General features: G+C 37.1%; 1 protein-coding gene across 1 annotated transcript; it reads left to right on the top strand.

Annotated features, from left to right (window-relative positions):
- The first annotated feature begins 271 nt into the window (after positions 1 to 271).
- Positions 272 to 20,811, top strand: EIF2S1 (eukaryotic translation initiation factor 2 subunit alpha). Its single transcript, XM_024747252.1, has 8 exons — positions 272 to 387; positions 4,372 to 4,620; positions 9,488 to 9,567; positions 11,350 to 11,501; positions 15,546 to 15,652; positions 17,014 to 17,111; positions 17,847 to 17,990; positions 18,782 to 20,811. Exons 2-8 carry the CDS (start codon positions 4,380 to 4,382, stop codon positions 18,905 to 18,907), a joined length of 948 nt encoding a protein of 315 aa, XP_024603020.1. The 5' UTR covers positions 272 to 387; positions 4,372 to 4,379; the 3' UTR covers positions 18,908 to 20,811.
- Positions 20,812 to 21,081: the final 270 nt, after the last annotated feature.

Genomic DNA, 21,081 nt, shown 5'->3' with positions numbered 1-21,081 from the left:
TCTTTGGTCACAGCGCCACCTCATGGTTGACTAAAGCTTTCAGCGAGGATTTATTTTTCAGGGACAAGGAATCAGAGTCCTCCCTCTTACCTGCGCCTTGAAGGTTACTTAGCGAAAGCTAAAGACGGCGAGAAAACGTACTTTTCAGGTCCTCCTAAGGTCCACATTCTTCTTTGTTCTCGGAGGACCTGGACTCTATGGTCAGTGACGAAGAGGGGCCTCCATCCTGTTGGCGCTTGCGTGCTGCGAGGTGGTTGCGCATGCGCGGTGGGGTCGAGCGAAGCGCACGCTGAGAGTCGGCGGCTGCTACGGGTGGATCAAGTCTGGTCTCTCCGATTGAAGAGCGTGGCGCCGGACACCAGTGCGGGATTCACACACATACCTCAGGTGACTAGTCGCCCCGATCGGTTTCTCCAGGAATTCACTTTGGTTGTGTCCAGTGACATGGGTGGTCGATAGAGGGTAGGCCCCGGGCTAACACCCCCTCCTTCTCCCGTCCCTGCGCGGGAAGTGTCTGCACACAGCTGCCACCGCCCGCCGGCTCCGTGTCGGTCTCCCCGTGTAGCAGAGGTGTCATGGTGCGAACGGAGGCCTCTCGTGAAGGGAGGCGGGCCGAGTGACTGAACAGCTCTTTTAGTGTGCTTCAAGTGGGGACGCCGTGAGGTGGGGCGGCCTTGGGAGAATGCCGTGACGCCCCCGCCCCGGGACGCGGAACACTTTGCTCTCTCCGGACCTGAGAGTTCCATCCTTTTTTTGTTTTTGTTTTTCTTCCGCCCCAGCAAATACTCTCAATTGTAACCAGACCTGGCACTTGAAGGAACCCGTTGATTGGGCCACGATATTGACAAGAGTTGGGTTAAAAAAAAGATCCAAGTTTGTTCCTCTGATAAGTGATATTAAAAAAATCGAAGCTGCTTTCGCCCTGTGTTGCTGGCGTGGTGCGTTTCTGGAGAGAGAGTCGCTCCTTAAGATGGCACTAAAAGATCCTACTGAAGAGTTTATTACTCTTCGTATCGGTTTGCCATGTTTCAGCACCGATGAGAATAGACTTGTAGAAATACGCGCTGTGATCTTACGGTTAAGCAGAACTAAAACACATAAGATACGGGAATTTTAGGTCCTTTTTGTCAGCGCCCCAAACTTAGGCTACTTTAACGTTCATTAACAAGAAACATTGTTTCTTGGGGAAAAGGTGTAGCAAAGAAGTTTTGTTTTTTCTACCGATTTAAGCTGTTATCCACGGGGAAAAAACCTCGTAACTCTGTGTCTTTCAACAGTTTGGAATTATTCACATAGAGCTTTACTGCCTCTTCTCAGTTCATTGTATGCCAAATGACAGCGATTCTCAAAACATCTCAAAAAGATGCACAGTAATGTTTTTAGAGATGGGTGCTTCCTATTTCAACGACAGTGAACTAGTTTAAAAGCTTTATTTGTGTAGCACTTATGTAGTCAAAACGAGCATTCAGAACATAACTGTCGGGCCCGAATCAGAATGATCACGGGAGTTGCCTCTATCACATCATACTTTACTTTGGAAAAGAATGTGGACTTCTGTATCCATTATGGCGACTTGACCATGCAGTGGTTTAAGAAGTCCTGCCTGCTGTTTGACCAGGCAAAATTACTGACATTGCAGGGTATTTGAAATTATCTTGGAATTCAGTTCATGTATTTTGAAAGATGGGTGTTCTTTACTGGAGAACACATACAGTATTGTAGTAATCTGACATATTGAGGCTTTGTGGGTTAAACTCTGGAGTCAATGTCAGATGACCTGGATTTAGCTCCTGTTGTACTTAGTAAGCATTTGTCTTTGAGGAAGACATTTAATACTTTATTTTAATAATAAAATAATTGTTTAATGAATTAAGTTACAAAATGGAAATGATACCTCCTTTGCCTTTTAATAGCTTATATTTGTATAGCACATTACACTTTCCAAATTTTATCACATGTATATTATTTCATTTGATACCCACCACAAAACGGTGAAGTACATGGCACACACTAGAAACTACAGTTAATGGGAATGCATTTCCCAAGCAGCCACAGCTAGTAAGTAGGAGAGTGAAGTCTGGAACCCATGTCTAGAACTATTCCCAAAGTCAGGCTATGCTACTTGCCTGACTTGAGGACCCTATTGAGGGTGAAATAAAATAAGTCGAAGTGCTTTAAAAATTATGTAAAAGGGCTGATAGATACTTGATGTGTGACTCCTATTTTCCTGACTGATTTTTTTCAAAGTTACTGTTATTAGCATAATATTTCCATAAATAAGGAGATAGGTTCAAAATCTGTTAACCATTATGCAGGTTCTTTTGCAAAGTAGATTTTTTTTATACTCTATTACTTGTCTTTTACTGGGAATGACATACCATTAGCAGTATTCCTTTATTTACACTGTCTGTTGCAAAGAGACTTGTACCTCCTGAAGCATTAGCATCCATATCTCCCTTCAGGATTCTTTTACACGATTGCCTATGTTCTTTTACAATTGAATTAAGTCTTGCTTCTCCAAAATTATTGGCTTTACTATTTGAAGAAACTTGGTGAGTAAAAGTGGTTAGCACCTGTTAAATCTCTTAAAACTGTTTCATACATTTCCATAACGTTTATTTTTATATCCAGTTTGAAACTTTTTCAGCTCTCAAATTTTAGTACCTTACGTGCAGATATTTGACAACAGTTGTCCAAGAAAAAAAAAAGCCCTGTTTAAAAATGAAACAACCAGCTCAGCTGTTTCTTGGTGGGTAATTGAATGTCTGCTTCCCTTTATTTGCTAAATCCCTGTTTTGTCAGGCTTCAAAGAGAAATATATCTCTGCCACTATTATTAATATGCAGCTTTATTTTTTGTTATACGGGATAGGTTAATACTAGAAGTTTGCACTAATTTATAGTTTATGTTCCAGCACTGAATATGTACATTGATAGTGCTTTTTGTTTAAGATGTTTTACTGATTGTCATGTATTTATCAGTGATATTGAGAGAAAATATAGCCTGTTGTATAAGACACAAACTATGGATTCAAACTTCATAGGTTCAGATTTTGACTGTCACTTGTTAAAAGTATATGACAAAACAAGATGCTTAACCCATGCTTCATGTTTTTCATCTATAAAATGGGGAAGACTAGGAGGAAAGTGATACCTCAGGGAGATAGGCAGAGGCCAGATAATATAGGACCCTGTAGGTAGTGGAAAAATGTATAAATCAGTGGGTAAGCCACTAGGAAGAAACATGTGGGTGCAGGTAGCAAGTTCTCAAACTGCTCTGAAGCAGAACTCTGGTGTTCTATGAGCTGGATGTAGGTGTTCTGTCTTTAAGATAAGTAATGACAGTCTTATTTCCCAATTAATAAGAAAAAAAAATAAGTTAGGTGAAGTTTCACAAATTTTTCATAGGACCTTAGGTCTTATTATTGCCTGTCTTCTGAGCTTTGACAATAGTAAATTAGTTAAGGTTAGCAGAAAAACATGAAAATTATCAACTATGATTAATTTGAGAGCTTCCTTTTAAAAATGTGTTTCTACATACGGTATGATTTTAGGCCTGTGGGTCATAATAGGAGTGGTGTTGAAAATAGGTTGGGTGGATCAAAGGGAGTAATTTTAAATATATTTAATGTGTGGAGGTTAAGAGAAACTTGAACTTTATAGTAGTGGGAATCTATAAAGCTGTTCTCGAGCTTGGGTATAACTATTCAACAAAAGAGAAGAATATTTGGGAGTAATGGGAAAAGTGGAAGCTAAAAATTATGGTAGTTGTGAATTAAATTCAAGTTTGTTTTAAGAGGAAAAAAATTCAGATTAGTGTCTTTTGTGATTAATAAATTTTTTGTTTTTGTATTGACATGTGATACTATAATTTTGGCTATAATAAATAATGGAGTATATCATTTGATATATGGTTAGGGTTAGGATTTAATTTGTTGGAAGAGTCTTCCCTTCATATAGCAGGCGGTAACATATCCAGTCTTAGCTGACTTGGAGGAAGAGTAGCTTTAGTTTTTCTGACAGGTTTATAATAGTAGTGATGCTTCCTATCATTTGTTATTTCTTAAAGTATTAAAATAATATTTTACTCTTAAGGTATACCTTTAATCCTTCAGTGTAAGGACTTTGTAAATGGTCATTATTTTTTATGATTCCTCTGAAACTGATGGTAGAGAATCACGCAAGCCTTACAAAAATGTGGAGCAAAATAAAAATTAAAGCTTGGTTCCAGAACATTCCTCTGTTTTCTGGTACCATTTAAGAAGTTTAAAGAGGGGAGAAAACCGATAACTTCTTCCAGTGGCAAGATGTGGAAAATTGACATTTAAAAATTTTGACCTTAACTGAACACTTACTTGATTGTTTTGTTCAGATTGCAGAATGCCGGGTCTAAGTTGTAGATTTTATCAGCACAAATTTCCTGAGGTGGATGACGTAGTGATGGTGAATGTAAGGTCCATTGCTGAAATGGGAGCTTATGTCAGCTTGCTGGAATACAACAACATCGAAGGCATGATTCTTCTGAGTGAGTTGTCCAGAAGGCGTATCCGTTCTATAAACAAACTCATCCGAATTGGAAGGAATGAATGTGTGGTTGTTATCAGAGTGGACAAAGAAAAAGGTAAATGAGAAAAAGATTTAAAATAATTTATATTTTTAAAATTTATATTTACTTATTAAATATGTTTATATTTAATATATAAGTATTCATATATTAAATAATTTATATCTGGAAATTTTTGATTTAAAATGATTTATTTTAAAATATATTTTTTGTAAATTACCTACTGAAGTAAAAAAAAAAGAAAAAAAACACCTCCTTTTGTTTTTAAACTCTTTTACATACAGAGTTGTTAGAGAAGGGTGCTAGTTAGCCATCTAAACAAGACCTTTTAAGTTAGTAGTGGGTTGTTGGTTTTTTTTTAATTTTATTTATTTATTTCAGCTAAGTTGGGTCTTTGTTGCTGTGCACGGGCTTTCTCTAGTTGCGGCGAGCGGGGGCTACTCTTCAGTAGTTGTGGCTCGTGGGCTCTAGAGCGCAGGCTCAGTTGTGGCGCATGGGCTTAGTTGCTCCGCAGCATGTGGGGTCTTCCCGGACCATGGCTTGAACCTGTGTCCCCTGCATTGGCAGGCAGATTCTTAACCACCACGCCACCAGGGAAGCCCAGTAGTGGTTTAATTAGTACATCCCAGGACTAGTTTTTGTGAGCCAAGTAACTTGAATTTTATTCCCAGAGGTTATCAGGATCTTGATAATTGACTCATTGCCAAACTCACCAAACTCAGAGAGACAAATAAGCAAACCAGAGTACTAGTTCATTCATATTTGTCAGGTGCCTCTTTATTGATTTAGAGTTAGATTAGTAATCAGGTTATTGAATAAGTGATGGAAATTGGGCAAAGGTAAGTGGATTTTAGGAATATTTTTTATGTCTTTAAAAAAGCAATATACTGCAGACACACACCCAAAACCCAATATTGTATGTCTCTGATAATCAGAATGTTTGTGACCCCCAGATCCTATGGGATCTTTCCGGCAGAGAGGAATAGGTATTCATTTATTTACTCTTCGGGTACCCCTTCTTTGGACCCCTTGTAAATCTTCACCTTTGTGAACACAATTTTTCTAAATATATTGTATAATACCATTGAGTAGGTTTTGTCTTCAACTGGCTTAATATAGTTAAGATAATTTGTTTTAGTCATCTTACTATAGTTTGTTAGATTTTAGTTTCAGACAAGTGGTTACTGTCATGCTTAAAAGACCAATTAGTCACCCTGACTGAGCTTGGCTTTCTGAATCTCCTCAGCCACCTAGTTAATTGATACTTCTGCAAATGAATAATTTTATACATAACTGACTTCTTTTCTGATTATAATCTTAGACAGTAAACTTTCGAGGCAGCTTATATTACCCCTTAGGTGGTGCTACCACTTAGCACATTGATTATTCTAAATGCTTTGATATGACTTACTTGTGGCACCCTCCCCAGCTTCCATTTATTAAACTGCTTGAAGACTGAGATTATTCCTTAAACTTGTGTTTTGTTGTTGCTCCAGTAGGACCTCGAATGGTGTCTTATCTTATATTGCTTTCCTATTATATGAAATATATACACAAAAAGGAATCAAATACATTTTCAACTGCCGTCAGAAAAAGTGAAAGGGTAAACTTGTATAAGTACAGTATTTACATGTAAAAATTTATTTTCATAATAGCATTGTTTTCATAGTGTTAATTAAAAACAAGAAACAACAATCTAAATTGTGATTATATAAATCATGACACAACCAATCAAGGCAATTTTATACAGAATGGGATCTGAATATTCTGATTTGAAAAGATCTCCAGGGTAAGATAAGAAAAAAAGCAAAGTGCAGAAGATCTATAGAAGGGATCCTTTCTGTTACTAGAAGATTAAGTCCTATTGGATAAACCATTCATCATAACTGCTATAAACCCTAAACAAGTATCTGAACGGGTGATAAAAATTACTCAAGGAGAGTGGGAGCAACCAAAAGCAGGCTGAAACTGAAGGCAGGTTGACACTTGGAAGAAAGGAACTTGCACTGGATAAATTTTACAGTTTTTTGACTGAGTGCATGTTACAGACAACTTCCAAGCAGGGCATTGACAATTCTAGGGGAAAACATACAGTCTTAATGGCTTGAGAGCCAGAGATGAGAGTTCTGGACAACCACAACAGTTGGAAAGTAGTGATAGGGATTAGAGAAAGGAGAGACACAGAGGGAGAGCCCCCAAGTTTATATATAAATTCTGCTGAAATCTCTGGCCAGCCCATGAAACTAGTAATACACAGGGTAGACTGCAGCCCAATAGGGTAAAAATCTAAACAAATTTTGTTTGCTTTCCATCTGGGGAGACAGAGCTTATAGTTTTGAATTCAAACAAGCTAACTGCTAAAACAAAAATTCAGTATCCTTGGGAATTCCCTGGCAGCCCAGTGGTTGGGATGCCTCACTTTCACTGCTGAGGGCGTGGGTTCAGTCCCTGGTTGGGAAATGCAAGCTGTGCGGATTAGCCAGAAAAAAAAAAAAAAAAAAATTCAGTGTCCCTAAGAGGAACCTAAAGGAATTCACAATGTGCCACATATATTTCCTAATGTCAAGGATACAACTCAAATTGCTAAATAGTTGAAGAAACAGGAAAATATGACCCATACAAAAAGGTAATCAATGGAGACTGACCTAGAGATCACCCTAATGTTGGAATTAGCAGATAAGCATTTTCAAGTAAATGTTATAACTACTCAAAGATATTAGGAAAATATGCTTAATAGTGAATGAACAAAATGAAATCTCAGTAGAGAAATTAGAAACTCTCAAAAAGAACTAAAATGAAAAATATAATATCTAAAAAATTCACTGGATGGGCTAACAGCAGATAAAAGATGACAGAAGGCTTCTTGAAATTTGAAGGTAGTTCATTTTAAAAAAACCAATCTGAAGAACTGAGAAAAAAAAAAAACCTGTCAACTATCAAAAGCTCTATTCCAAAAGAAGGGGAGAAAAAGAAAGAAAAGAAAATATATTTGAAGAAACCATGGCCAAAAGTTTCCCATATTTGCTGGGGAAGAAAAATGTTTATATATTAGAGAAGCTCAGCAAACCTGAAGCAGGATAAATACTAAGACCACATTTAGGCATACCAAACTATTGAAAAACAGAGAAAGTCTTCAACGTAGCCAGAGGAAAATGATGTTATTTGTAGGGGAACAGTAATACAAATTACTGTGGCATTCTTATTGGAAATAATGAAAGTCAGAGCATTGAATGGTATCTGTAAAACACTGAAAGAACACTGTCAAACCAGAATTCTGTATTTGAAGAAAATATTCAACAACAAAAATCAAATGAAAACATTTTCAGGTAAATAGAAACTAGGGGGATTTATTACCAGGTAAGACCTACATTATAAGAGATGGTAAAGGAAGTTGTTCAGGCTGAAGAACTGTGATGGCTGAAATGGAAAATATGTGGGTAAACGTAAAAAACCATTTTCTCCCTCTTTATTTTTTTTTAATGGGGGTGTAGTTGATTTACAATGTCATGTTAGTTTCCAGTGTACAGCAAAGTGAATCAGTTATATACATATATCCACTCTTTTTTTAGATTCTTTTCCCATGTAAGCCATTACAGAGTATTGAGTAGAGTTCCCTGTGCTATACAGTAGGTCCTTATTAGTGATCCATTTTATATATATAGTAGTGTGTATATGTCAATCCCAATCTTCCAATTTATCCCTCCCCCCACCATCCCCTGGTAAACATAAGTTTGTTTCTACATCCGTAACTCTGTTTCTGTTTTGTAGATAAGTTAGTTTGTACCCTTTTTTTAGATTCTACATATAAGTGATGTTATGATATTTGTCTTTCTCTGTCTGACTTACATCACTCAGTATGACAATCTCTCCATCCATTCACATTGCTGCAAATGGCATTATTTTGTTCTTTTTTATGGCTGAGTAATATTCCATTGTATGTATGTACCACATCTTCTTAATCTGTTCCTCTGTTGATGGACATTTAGGTTGCTTCCATATCCTGGCTATTGTAAACAGTGCTGCAGTGAGCATTGGGGAGCTCCCTCATAATTCTTTAAAATACATTTAACTACTTGTCTCATTGTGTACCCATGGGACTTTTATTTATGGAGGTGACTGGTGACATGGAGAGGCCAATGCCATTGAAAGAACATTTTTATTATTAAAGTTTCCCAAGAGATGGGAACCCAGCATGCCATGCAAAGCCACATGAGGAAGCACCAGTTTTGATCAGGAGATAGAAGGAGCAAGGGGAAAGCCTAGGCCAGAGCTTTTATTGAGGTTTCCATGACAAAGGCAAGGCAGGTCGGCGTAAACAGTTTAGGGTTGGCTCATTTGAATAGTTTGGGCAGGGCTTGGTGCATTGGGGCTGTCCCTAGTTGTTTGGTACCTGGCTCTATGCTGGTTTAGGGCATGGGATAATATTGGCCTGCTGTGTGGAACTTTGATGACTTGATTGGGGGTATGGGCTCTAGATTGGTTGATTTGCATGTAAAAGGCTGCTCCCACTGAGGCCTTTGCCAACTCTAAGAATTGTCTAGTGCCAGGCAGGGAAGTCTCTTCCCCAGTCAGCCAGGCCACAAATGTCAGAGCATCAAGAATACAGAAAATATAGTTAATGCAGTTGACCCTGTGATGAATGGATGCCAAGTAGACAAATACAGTGTCTTTTGGCTTTAGCTCTCATTTGGATAATTGAAAATTATCCCCTCCACTAAGGTAATAGAATATGCAGTTACATGATGATAAAAATTCATTTCTGAAAACAAAAATCTCTTACCTTGTACTTTTTATGCAGTATTTTGTTGATACGATTTTAGTGGGGAATAAGTGTAGGTATGCCAACCCAACAATCTGGTGGTGAAAATTGTCACAGTGATTCTTTGGCACTTAGAGATAATTTTTTCAAATTTTTCTCATATAGGATATATTGATTTGTCAAAAAGAAGAGTTTCTCCAGAGGAAGCAATCAAATGTGAAGATAAATTTACCAAATCCAAAACTGTAAGTTGATTTGTTAATCAAATTAGTCCACTATTTGATGTGTTTAATAAATAATCTGCATGGTGTGTTCCTGGCAGAAACAAAACCTACATTTTCTGTAACAGTATTACCATTTCTCATTCTGTGTTACATAGAAAAACAATTTGAAGACTTTACTTCAAAAGAGTATGACTTCAGTGTTCTTGTCTCATGATGTTACTACCTTAAAGCATTGCTTGATGTGTAATATTCTCAAATCAGTACTGGACCATTAGTGTTTTTAAGGTATTTTAGGTTAAATTAACTATGGGTGATTTCAGCTGATTGGGCTTGTCGCAGCATGTAGTTTTTGATTTTCAGCTCTGTTCTGGGATAAGGATCACAGAGACAACCAGCTGTTGTTTGTTAAGAATGAGCAAAGGTCGAGCTTCCCTGGTGGCGCAGTGGTTGAGAGTCTGCCTGCTGATGCAGGGGACACGGGTTCATGCCCCGGTCCGGGAAGATCCCACATGCCGCGGAGCAGCTGGGCCCATGAGCCATGGCCGCTGAGCCTGCGTGTCCAGAGCCTGTGCTCCGCAACGGGAGAGGCCACAACAGTGAGAGGCCCGCGTACCACAAAAAAAAAAAAAAAAAAAAAAAAAGAATGAGCAAAGGTTTGTAAAATGTCTTTGAATCCAGGAAAGCAAGGCAGGGCCTGTTACTTAGTGTGGTTCTCCACCCCACCTCTCACCCGCCTTGGTTTTTTTCCTTTTCTTATTAGTTTTGCTGTAATTTCCTCAGTAAGCACTAATAAAGCAAGGACAGTCATTTCTTCATTCTCATCTTTCTGTATTTTTCTGTTCTCTGGTCCTATTTAGATTTTCCTTTATTCCCTAGATCCTCAGTGCTTATTGGCAGTTTCCACTGGTTCTGTTTTCTCTACCCTTCTCTTGTGTCTTTTGTTCCTCTGCCATGTGTGTTTCTGTCCTCAAGATAAAATGCCAAGAAAACAGTGTTTACATGAAGAAAATATTTTTAAAATCTTGCTTAACCCCAGTAAAAGAGTATAAATCTAAAAGCCATCAGACCATTACCCAAATCTTTCAAGTCCCACCAAGTCCAGATCTGAGAAGCACTGCTCTAGGAAACTTCCTTTTTGTTTTGTTCCCCTAGGATATTGCAAAATGAGCATAATAGATCTTATTAGGATAATAAGACAATAGAATGAAATAGCCAATGTTAGTACTTTTCCTCACTCAGATTTTGTGTGTAATTAACATGAAGGCCTTTTTATACTCTTTCTCTTCTTTAAGCCCTTTTATGTTTAGGAGATTAGGAAAAGAGTTTGGCAGCAGGTGGGTAGGATTGAAGGATAACTGTTAAATGATAACAGAGCAAAAGAAATAATAAAATCTCCATCCAGGTTCCATGCTCTCATGGAGTAGTAATAATACTATCTTACATTTTGATCCGTAAGACCTCACTACAGTAAAAAGGAAAGATACTAGTATCTCCCTTTCCAGTTGAGGAAATATATTGAGAGGTTTGTTTGTCCCAGAATTGACTTGATCTGGGTCTTAGGTTGTAAATGCTATACTACTTGTACTTGTTATACCCACTTGAGTTGGTTATTATGGAAAAGCGAATATTTCTCTATGGAGAAAGAATTTGTGTGTGGCAATCTTTTGTTGTTAAGGAATTAGTGTAGTCAAATAAACCAAACGTTTGTTTTTATATGCTATCTACTAAAATGTAAAAATACCTTTTTTTTTTTAATATAGATCTCTTACCTTTGAATTGTTGAGCTCTTCATTTTGTTTCTAGGTTTACAGCATTCTTCGTCATGTTGCTGAGGTCTTAGAATATACCAAGGACGAGCAGCTGGAAAGCCTGTTCCAGAGGACCGCTTGGGTCTTTGATGACAAGTACAAGAGACCCGGATACGGTGCCTATGATGCATTTAAGCACGCAGTCTCGTAAGAACACCTTCTTAGCTCTGCTTCTCCATTGATACTACAGCTGCTGGGTCTAGCACACAAGTTGAGAGCCTGACATTTAATAGCACAACATTTATGTATTAAGTCCTTGCCAAATTTAGATTAAAATATTTTAGTATAATAGGCCCATGATATGGGCCAGTCCTATAAAGCCGAGCCTATATGATTTGGTATACCATAGTTATGTAGTTTTGTAAACCATATGGTTTCATCTCACACTACTGTCTTACATACTGTCCTCTCCTAGTTTTGTTATTGTCCTAGGTGACTTCAGGGCCAACATAGATGTTTTGTTTAAAACTTGTTTTCTTTACCTCAGTTCCTTAGACCTTCAGCCCATGCCACATTAGCTAGTCTTCCATATAGCCTTACCCTGGGTCTTACTGTCACCAGGATTTGCTCTGTCTCCGAAACCTTTAATTCACACATTCTGTTCTTTCACCACAGCCTCCTGTCCTTCCAGCTCCCACAGTTAGTCCTACTCTGTGTCGTTTTAATTCTTATTATTATCAGGCTCTGATTCCAAACCTTTTTTTTTTTCTCCCTTTTTCACCCTTTCCTGCCTTCTCTTTCTTATTCAGCATAGACACACCATGGTCCATCATTTCAACAACTTTCTTGCCAGTGTCATGAGTTTTGCCCTGTTTTTCCTTCTGTTACATCCAGCCTTGGAGCGATGTTCCTGCCTTCTCTGCACTTGTAGACTGCTGGGTGCTGCTAGGAAAAACCACAGTCTTGCAGGTTGGTGCCACTGCATATTCATGGTCTCCAACCTCAGCTGGGCCTTAACTGCTGCCCCACATTCTCTTTACTCCTGGTCACTTCTTCCTCTCATTCTTAGATTGGCTATTTTAGAACTTCTCCACACTCTTCCTCAGATACCCACTCTGTCCCTCTCCTCTCACTCTCACCTGGTGCGCTCACTACCTAAAAAAGAAAGTAGAGGCCATTGCACAGGATCACCTCTACTTCCACTTTCTCAGCCAACTTATCTGCATCCCACCTGTCACTACCTCCTGTGCTCCTGTCATACTGGAATTCAGATCCTTCCTGCTCTCAAAGTAATCTTACCACCTGTGCCCAGCTATTCCTAAGGGATGTCTTTCCATCTCCTATTCCCTCTCTTGGGTCTTCAGCCTTTTTCTTTATTGGTTTTGCTCCATCAGCATAAAAATATGCTCAGATTTCTCCTATTTATACTAAAAACGAACTTTTCAACCTCCCCTCTACTTTCTCCTGTCACAAGCACTGTGTCCTCTCTTTTTAACAGCCAGATTTCTTAAGTTCTCTGTACTTACTGCTCTACTTCTGCACCTCCCAGTCCTTCCTAGATGTTAATACCTCACAAGCAGCCTCACCACTGCATTGTTACTTTCCCAGCCCTTGTGCTGCCAAGGGTTATTGGTCTCCTCAGCTCTCAGAATGGCCAAGTGGGGCTTAGAACTGTTAGAACCTCCATCAGGCCTACTCATCAGAGGCTCCAAATACCTTCTAGTTTACCCCCTCCCCTCATGTGACTTTTTTTTTTTTTTTAAATATCACCTTGTGGGAAAGGTGAGAATAATAACAGCTAACATTTATATAATTCTCACAACAACCTATGGTATAAGTGTCATTATTATTCCTATCTTATAGATGAGGAAATTGAGATGAGATTAAATTGTCCAAGTTCACACAGCTACCAAATGGTAGAGCCTCAAACACAGGCATTGTAGTTATGCTACAGAGCTTATGCTATTAACCATCAAGCACTGCTTTGTATTTCTGTCCTCCCTGACTTCAGTCCTGGACTCCTCAGTCAGTACATGTCTTACCTTGGTTTGCTGTCATTATCAGCCCCGCTTACCTCTCTAGCTTCTGCCTCCACCCCGTCTCCGTTACCACTCTGCATTCTTAACAAATAACAGGTTACATTCTTAACAAATTAACATTCATCTTAACGAATTAACATTCACTCATCACCGTTCACATTCTTTTCTTGCTTCATCAGACATGTTGCAACTGTCCAGATTTAACTCATGATAATTCTGTGCCACATGTGCTTCATTTTTTTTCTCTTAATTAAATAATTAAATATAATTTCTGAGATTGTTGGAAACGATATTTTATTCCTCCCAAGACGGAATTCCGGTCACTTATCAGTGGTAACCACTATTCTGAAATTAGTATGTATCATTATCATTTATATACATATACATGTGTGGGTAGGTTATGAAAAGTATGTATAGAATCTTTTTTATGTTTAAATAATTTGTTTAAACAAAAAAAAATTTATTTTATCATTGTAACAAGATTTTCTGTACTTTACATTTTTACTCAATGCCATTATTGACCAGAATTTCTCCAAATTGATAGATGTATGCCTACTGCATATTAATTTCTATATAGTGTTTCGTTGTGAGAATATGCTTTATTTGTTCCTCTATAAAGAGATTTTTACATAATCCCCTCCGCCCTTTTATCCCCCTACTTTTCAAAACTGCTATGATGAATGTCCATGTACATGTCTCTCTGTACAATGTTTGGGAATTGCTAAGATACCTAGGAACAGAATTGTTGGGTCATAGGATTGATTATATGCACCTTTAAATTTACTTAGTTTTGCCAGAGTACTCTCCAAATTGGTTCTACAATTTATATTCCCTCTTCATCAACATTTGGTATATATCTCAGATTTTTTTGCCAAACTGATTGACATACAATAGTGTCTTGTTTTGATTTGCATTTTGCTGGATGTTGGTAAAGTTAACAGCATTTCATATGTTTATTGACCATTTGTATTTCTTCTGTGAAACATCTGTTTATCTCATTTCCTCATTTTCTGTTGGTTTGTCTTTCAGTTATATCATAACTTTCTTAAAACTTTAAGTTCTACCTTAGCTCGTTAAAATCCTACCATTCTTTTAGTCGTCATTTCATTTTTTCCATTTGTTCATTCGTTCAGCAAACATGCCAGTGACTAAGACTGTGGTCCCTGTTTGTGGCACTTACAAGGGTCAGATGAAATGCCACTTTACCCTTGAAGCCCTTCCTGACCCCACTAATATCTTCCTCTCCTCACCCCCAGGGATGCACTTCTGTTTGTTTTTTAAAAAATTTTTTCCATGTTTTTGTTCTTTTTAAGCTCCTTGATGCAGGGACTGCTAATTACATGGAAATGCTTAATTATAGTGGGATGTGAGACGTATAAGCATAACTCATTTTATTGCACTTCGCATATACTGTGTTTTTTTTAACAAATTGAAGGTTTGTGGCAACGCTTCATCAAGCAGGTCTGTTGGCGCCAGCTTTCCAACAGCGTTTGCTCACTTCATGTCTCTGTGTTACACTTTGGTAGTTCTTGCAATATTTCAAAATTTTTCATTATTTTGTACCGTGATCTGTGATCTTTGATGTTACTATTGCAAAAAGATCACATCTCTCTGAACACTCAGATGATGGTTACCTATTTTTAGCAATAAAGTATTTTTAAATTAAGTTATATACATATTTTTAGACATAATGCTATTGAACACTTAATAGACTACAGTATAGTGTAAACATAACTTGTGTATGCACTGTGAAACCAGATGTGTGACTCACTTTATTGCTATACATGCTTTATTATGGCAGTCTGGAACTGAACCCGCAGTATCTTCGAAGTATGCCTGTATAGGCGACATTTTAAATTGCTTGCTTTAGCCAGATCTCTAAAATTTTTCTTTTAATAATAATCAATTGGATGTTTTCTGTTTGTCATACAGGCCTAAACGCTTTACTTGCATTATCTCATTTAATACTACAATCCAGTGAGACACACTGTTTTCATTCAAATTGTACATATTTGGAAATTGAGGTCTAGAAAGGCCCAAAAACACATAGTGATTAAATTGTGAAGCTAGGATTTGAACTCTAATTCTGACACTGAAGGCTGTGCTCTTAACCATTATTCTGTGGTATTATGTTTGGTGTCCTAATTATCAGTAAAGTAACCTTGACATTTTGTTTTGTGTATATGTGTGTTGTTTTTTTTTTAATTATCAGAGACCCATCTATTTTGGATGGCTTAGATTTGAATGAAGATGAACGGGAAGTACTCATTAACAATATTAATAGGCGTTTGACTCCACAGGCTGTCAAAATTCGAGCAGGTAAATGATTTTTTAAATGATGTTTAAAATATTTTGCATGTACCAAAAAAGCTGTTACAAAATGAGCCTCACCAAAGAATATGTTGCTACATCAACATCTACCTTTTTCTAAATGTTTTTCATAACAAGAAAAGTTAAAGAAATTAAGTTATCTTTGCTTTTACAGAATTATAAAATACATATATATTGACGCAAGTAAATGAGTTCAGCTAACCTTGTTAGCCCGCTTTCTGGGGCATGGCGGGTGGCGATTATTTTGTTTTAGTGCATGCTTTAAAATTCCAGCAGTCCAGTAATATCCTCCCAGGCCTCTGGATTAACCACTGTTATGTTAGTTTGCAATATATTCTTTCAGCAGAGATTTTTCCTATCCACATATGGTGTACAGGAATGTATGCTGTTTATATTCAGATGTAAATTTTTATGTTTTTATAAGGATGGATACTATGCAGAATTTTCTTCAACTAGCTTTTTCCACTTGGTGTATCATGGCTGCCCTTTCATGTAGAACACGGGAATCTTTCTCATTTTGAATAGCTAAGTAATATTCCATAGAATGATAAACCTTGATATAAGCCAGTTTCCTCTTGATGAGTGTTTAGATTGTGCCAGTCTTTTTACAGCAGTTGACCCTTGAGCGACGTGGGTGAGTTAGGGTCGCCCACCCTCTGTACAGTCTAAAATCCACATATAACTTAGCCCTCCGTATATGTGGTTTTGAGTCCAAGATTCAACTACCATGGTTCATGTAGTGTTGTAGTGTTTACTGTTGAAAAATTCTACTTGTAAGCAGACAATGCAGTTCAAGTCTGTATTGTTCAAGGGTCAACTGTATTACAAAAAACACTGCAAATTAACACCCTTATACACATACACTTAACCCACTTATACAAGTGTTCGGTAAGGCAGATTCTTAAAAGTAGAATTGCTGGGTCAGAGGGTATGCAGTTTTTAAACTGTTGTAAACAATTTGTGGTTATTATTTCATTCAGTCTTCATCACACTCCTTCTTATCTCCATTTTACAAATAAGGAACTAAAGCACAGAGGGGTTGAAATCATGACTTTTAACCCAGACGTAGCCAGAATGCAAGGTGTTCGTTAAATTTCTCTTTTTTTTATAGTTTCATCATTCATCATTCAGGGGCTTGATGTGAATGAGAAGATACAATTTCAGTGCATATTCAGATATTTTTAATTATGAAAATTAATGGCTGGGATTGATTGATAATTGAAAGGATGATGAAAGCTTTCATACATATTTGAATACTAGTATATTTGTCATGTCTCTGATTTCTTTTAAACCTCTAAAAAATTTTTTGCATTTTTTTGGTATAAGCTTTTGAATTTTTATAATTTTAGATATTGAAGTGGCTTGTTATGGTTATGAAGGCATCGATGCTGTAAAAGAAGCCCTGAGAGCAGGTTTGAATTGTTCTACAGAAACCATGCCCATCAAGGTGAGTAGTCAGTTTTTTCCCTCCCTGATAAACCAAAATCACCTAAACCAAATCAAACCAGATTTTTTTAATGATCATGTCTCATAACAAATATTATGAAAAGTGGTTCTTGATATGATATTTCTAGGAGATGTTTACAATTATGTGTAGGCTTTTTGTTGTAGCTGCTGCTACTGTCACAGTGGATGGAGATTCCTGTTGGTATTTAGTGCCAAGGGGCCAGCTGTGCTAAGCCTACTTTACAGTAAAGAGTCACTGTGCCCATAATGCTCATAGAATCTTGAAAAGAGCAACTTATTCTCTCATATTCACACAGAGCTTTCAAGATGTTTGCCTTGAATCATTCATTAGCAATAAAATTAACTGGATGGTTGTTATTCAGAATCTCATAGAAGAATTTCTTCTATCAGTTTAGTTTGGAACCAAACAGGAATTTTAGAGACAAATTATCCATTGTGCCAATGATAGCTATAGTAGTTTAGCCACCAAAGACCCAGAAGTCATAATCCTTCATATTTGGTATTGCAGTAGCCTGTTTATACTACTGGATTAGATCATAGTATCAGTTAGCTTTGGCTACTTTAACAAACTACTCCAAATTGCTGTGCTGCAGAATTGGGAGTAAGTTTTGGGGTGATTTGTTGTTAAAGCAGCAGATAAGCAAAACGATTCTCGAACATCCTCATTGTTGTGTGTTGTATAGGTACATTCATAATTGAATTTTGTCTTCCTTAGATTAATCTAATAGCTCCTCCTCGGTATGTAATGACTACAACCACCCTGGAGAGAACAGAAGGCCTCTCTGTCCTCAACCAAGCTATGGCTGTTATAAAAGAAAAGATTGAGGAAAAGAGGGGCGTCTTCAATGTTCAAATGGAGGTGAGGTCAATACTGGGGTGTTTTGCCTTGTTCTTAAAGTTCTTAAGAAATTTAAATGATCTAAGTGATTTGCATTCTAAAATATCTAATCGGAGTCATTTTAAAACATGAGATACGTTTAAGATTACAACTCCCCTAAGCATAAAATAATCATTGACTCAGAGAGTTCCTAAAAGGGTGTTTATAAGTAAATAAGAACTCTCATGGGATGGTTATTCAGGATTGTGGTCACTGATCCCCCAAAAGGAAAAAAATATAGACAATGAAAATAAGTGATTGGTTATTGCCAGAATTTAATGTAGAATGCTTAAAATTTGATTTCAGAATTAAAAACAAGAATAGTCTCATACTTTCCTCATCTCAACAAGAACAAAAACTAATTTTCATATATAATTTTCAAAACAGTTTCTTCTGTGGAAAAGAAAAGTAATTTATTTTGAAGCCAGAAGATGCATTTTTACAGGACATCTTTTTGTGTATTTGAAAGATACAGCCACTGCAATTATTTTCATATATTTTCCGTTCTAGCTTGTTAGAAATTACAGAAAATGTATTAGGTTTTAATATTTATGTTTTCTTTTCCTGTATTGTCTTACTCTCATAAATTTCTTTTATTATTTATCTCATGGAATTTATTGGTGATATTTCAGCACTCAAAAGTGAACAGATAGGGCAGAGTTGTTAGCAAAGTGTTTTTTTAAGAGTTAAAATACCAGGCAGTAATACTATTGAAATTGAATTTGTGTACTGTTTAACTACTTCACTTTGAAATTGTGCCTCTGCTTCCACAGCCCAAAGTGGTCACAGATACAGATGAGACTGAACTTGCAAGGCAGCTGGAGAGGCTTGAGAGAGAAAATGCCGAAGTGGATGGAGATGACGATGCGGAAGAAATGGAAGCCAAAGCCGAAGATTAACTTTGTGGGCAACAGAGTCCAGTTTAAGGAACACAAAGCAGCCTTCCTGGCTGTTAACCCTAGACTTGAAAGTTTTCCAGTATTGAAAACTTCAAAGCTGAATATTTTTTATTTCGAAGTATTTAAATGTTCCAACAGACCAAAACGTGAAATGCCCTCCTAAATGTCAGCTGTTTTCACACAGTAGCTCTGACACTTTGAGCATTTTTTAAGGGAGTGGCCTGATTTCACTAGAGACAAATCTTTAAGAACAGTCATAAAATGGGGCGTGTGATTTCCATTTCTGATGTCTCCAGATTGGCACCCCTTTGTAGTTCAGTGCCTCCATGAGATTTACCAGGGGCACCCAAAGCAAATAGTCCTAACCTTTCTATATAAAATGTATCAAGCAAACATTAAATAAATTTCTGGGATATTTAACCATAGGTTTCTTCCTTATTGTCACCAGTTAAAAGCATTATGATTACTAAGACCCTAATTCTGTTATCTTCATTTTATTTGAAATGTAGTAATATAAAGGCAGGTGACCTAAAGGATCAATATAGCAGATCCTTTCAAAGGGAGGGTTTAGAGAACATAATTTTAATTAGTGAAAGTTTACTCCTAGGGGGAAAAAGCCTTAAAATGCAACTAAAGAATTACATTGGTTGTGTGCCTTTTACCTATTTGAGACTGATGACAACATGTGGTATGAGGGAGAATTTATCACACTGGTCCTTGTTGGTGTACTAAGCTGCTTGCCTTGAGTTTGTAATTCAGGGTGGTAAAGGTTTTAGGGGTGTTTTTTTTGTTTTTTAAGAAAAAGATGCTGCTTTTTAAATTAAGTTATTTGAGTCTCATTGCCCAACTTTTGATTTTTTTTTCCAGTAAAATATTTGCTAGGTGCCACCTAGAAGCTTCAGTTCTCTTCATAATAGAGTGGGGATCTGTTTGAACACAATTACAATGGTTTTTCTGTGTTTCCATCATCATTTTTTTCTTTAAGAGCTGATTGTTCTAAAGGTAAATAAATAATATATACAAAGGTAAATAAATTTCATAGATAACGTATGGTTTGCAGTTACAGCTACAGTAGCCAGGGTGTAGAAAGTCTTAAGTTAACTTTGGTCTGCTTCATAAATTTAATCTCTTAGGGTACTTGAGGTACTATATAAATTAATTTTACTAATCATTCCCAAGAAATACTTAGAAGATTAAACCTAACCCACCTTAGTCAATCCAGGACTAGACTTACCTCAGTGTTAAAGGGAATGGAAAATAGAAGAGTGTGTTGGTGAGCCATTTGAGCCATTTTTGAAGGTTTGTCCCTTTGTTTAATTTAGCAGCCTCTACTAGCTCTTTAAATCCAGAAGTCTAATTTCATATAACCGTTTCCACAAGGGAGCCATGATTGCTGGCTTGCATACTGGGAATATTTAGAGGAGAATCTGGCACATAATTTTCACTTCAGTCTTTCTGAGGAGTCAAAGAAAAGTCTATAAAGCTCACAGCATCAAGAATGTTATCAAACTGTAACAGGTGCTCCTTAAATGTTTGCTGTAAGCAGAGGAATTGAATTTTCACTTTGTTTACTGAATTTTTTTTTAATACTTCAAAAGCCATAACTGTCGAGAAATACCGGTGGCATCAGTGGTGAGTGATTTTATCCCATGCAGGTCTTTTGCTCAGTTATGCAACAATTTTGCAAATTTATGACCCTTATGAGAAAAAAGATCAATACCTCACTGATCATGAAGGAGAGAACTAACTCAACTCACCCTGGTGACCTAAAAGTATCACTTTCAAATATGAGAACACGATCACACCCAGCTCCAAATAACTTGAACAGATTGACAAAGACAATTGACCAGTTTATCCAAATGGATCTCTCCCCACAAACACTTCATTAAAAATTGACAATTTCATCTACTCCCCATGCCGCCTTTGAGGTCAAGTGGTTATCGACTCATAACTGAAAATAGTTTTGAGTCTCCATTAGGCATAATTAGTTGAAAATCTTAAATGGCCTGGAAAAATGTGAACGCAAACCATTTTTCATGTTTTCTAGTAAAACAAGACAAGCCATTACTTACATGGATAATGCTCAACACTTAGTGGAAACCTACAGAGACGTGCTAAGCAGTACAGTTACTACTCAGCTGCCGTACTTGACCTAGCTACTTTTACATCGAGAA

This window comes from Neophocaena asiaeorientalis, unplaced genomic scaffold (assembly GCF_003031525.2).
Source record: "Neophocaena asiaeorientalis asiaeorientalis breed wild unplaced genomic scaffold, Neophocaena_asiaeorientalis_V1.1 scaffold398, whole genome shotgun sequence".
Lineage (NCBI taxonomy): Eukaryota > Metazoa > Chordata > Mammalia > Artiodactyla > Phocoenidae > Neophocaena > Neophocaena asiaeorientalis.
This window is presented reverse-complemented; position numbering and strand designations above follow the sequence as displayed.

What these genes read in the sequence shown, in the direction of transcription:
- EIF2S1 (XM_024747252.1), top strand. Translation starts at nt 4,380, where the DNA reads ATGCCGGGTCTAAGTTGTAGATTTTATCAGCACAAATTTCCTGAGGTG. An exon ending in GCATTTAAGCACGCAGTCTC is followed by an intron (nt 11,502 to 15,545) that starts GTAAGAACACCT and finishes TTTAATTATCAG; the next exon opens with AGACCCATCTATTTTGGATG. An exon ending in TCTTCAATGTTCAAATGGAG is followed by an intron (nt 17,991 to 18,781) that starts GTGAGGTCAATA and finishes CTGCTTCCACAG; the next exon opens with CCCAAAGTGGTCACAGATAC.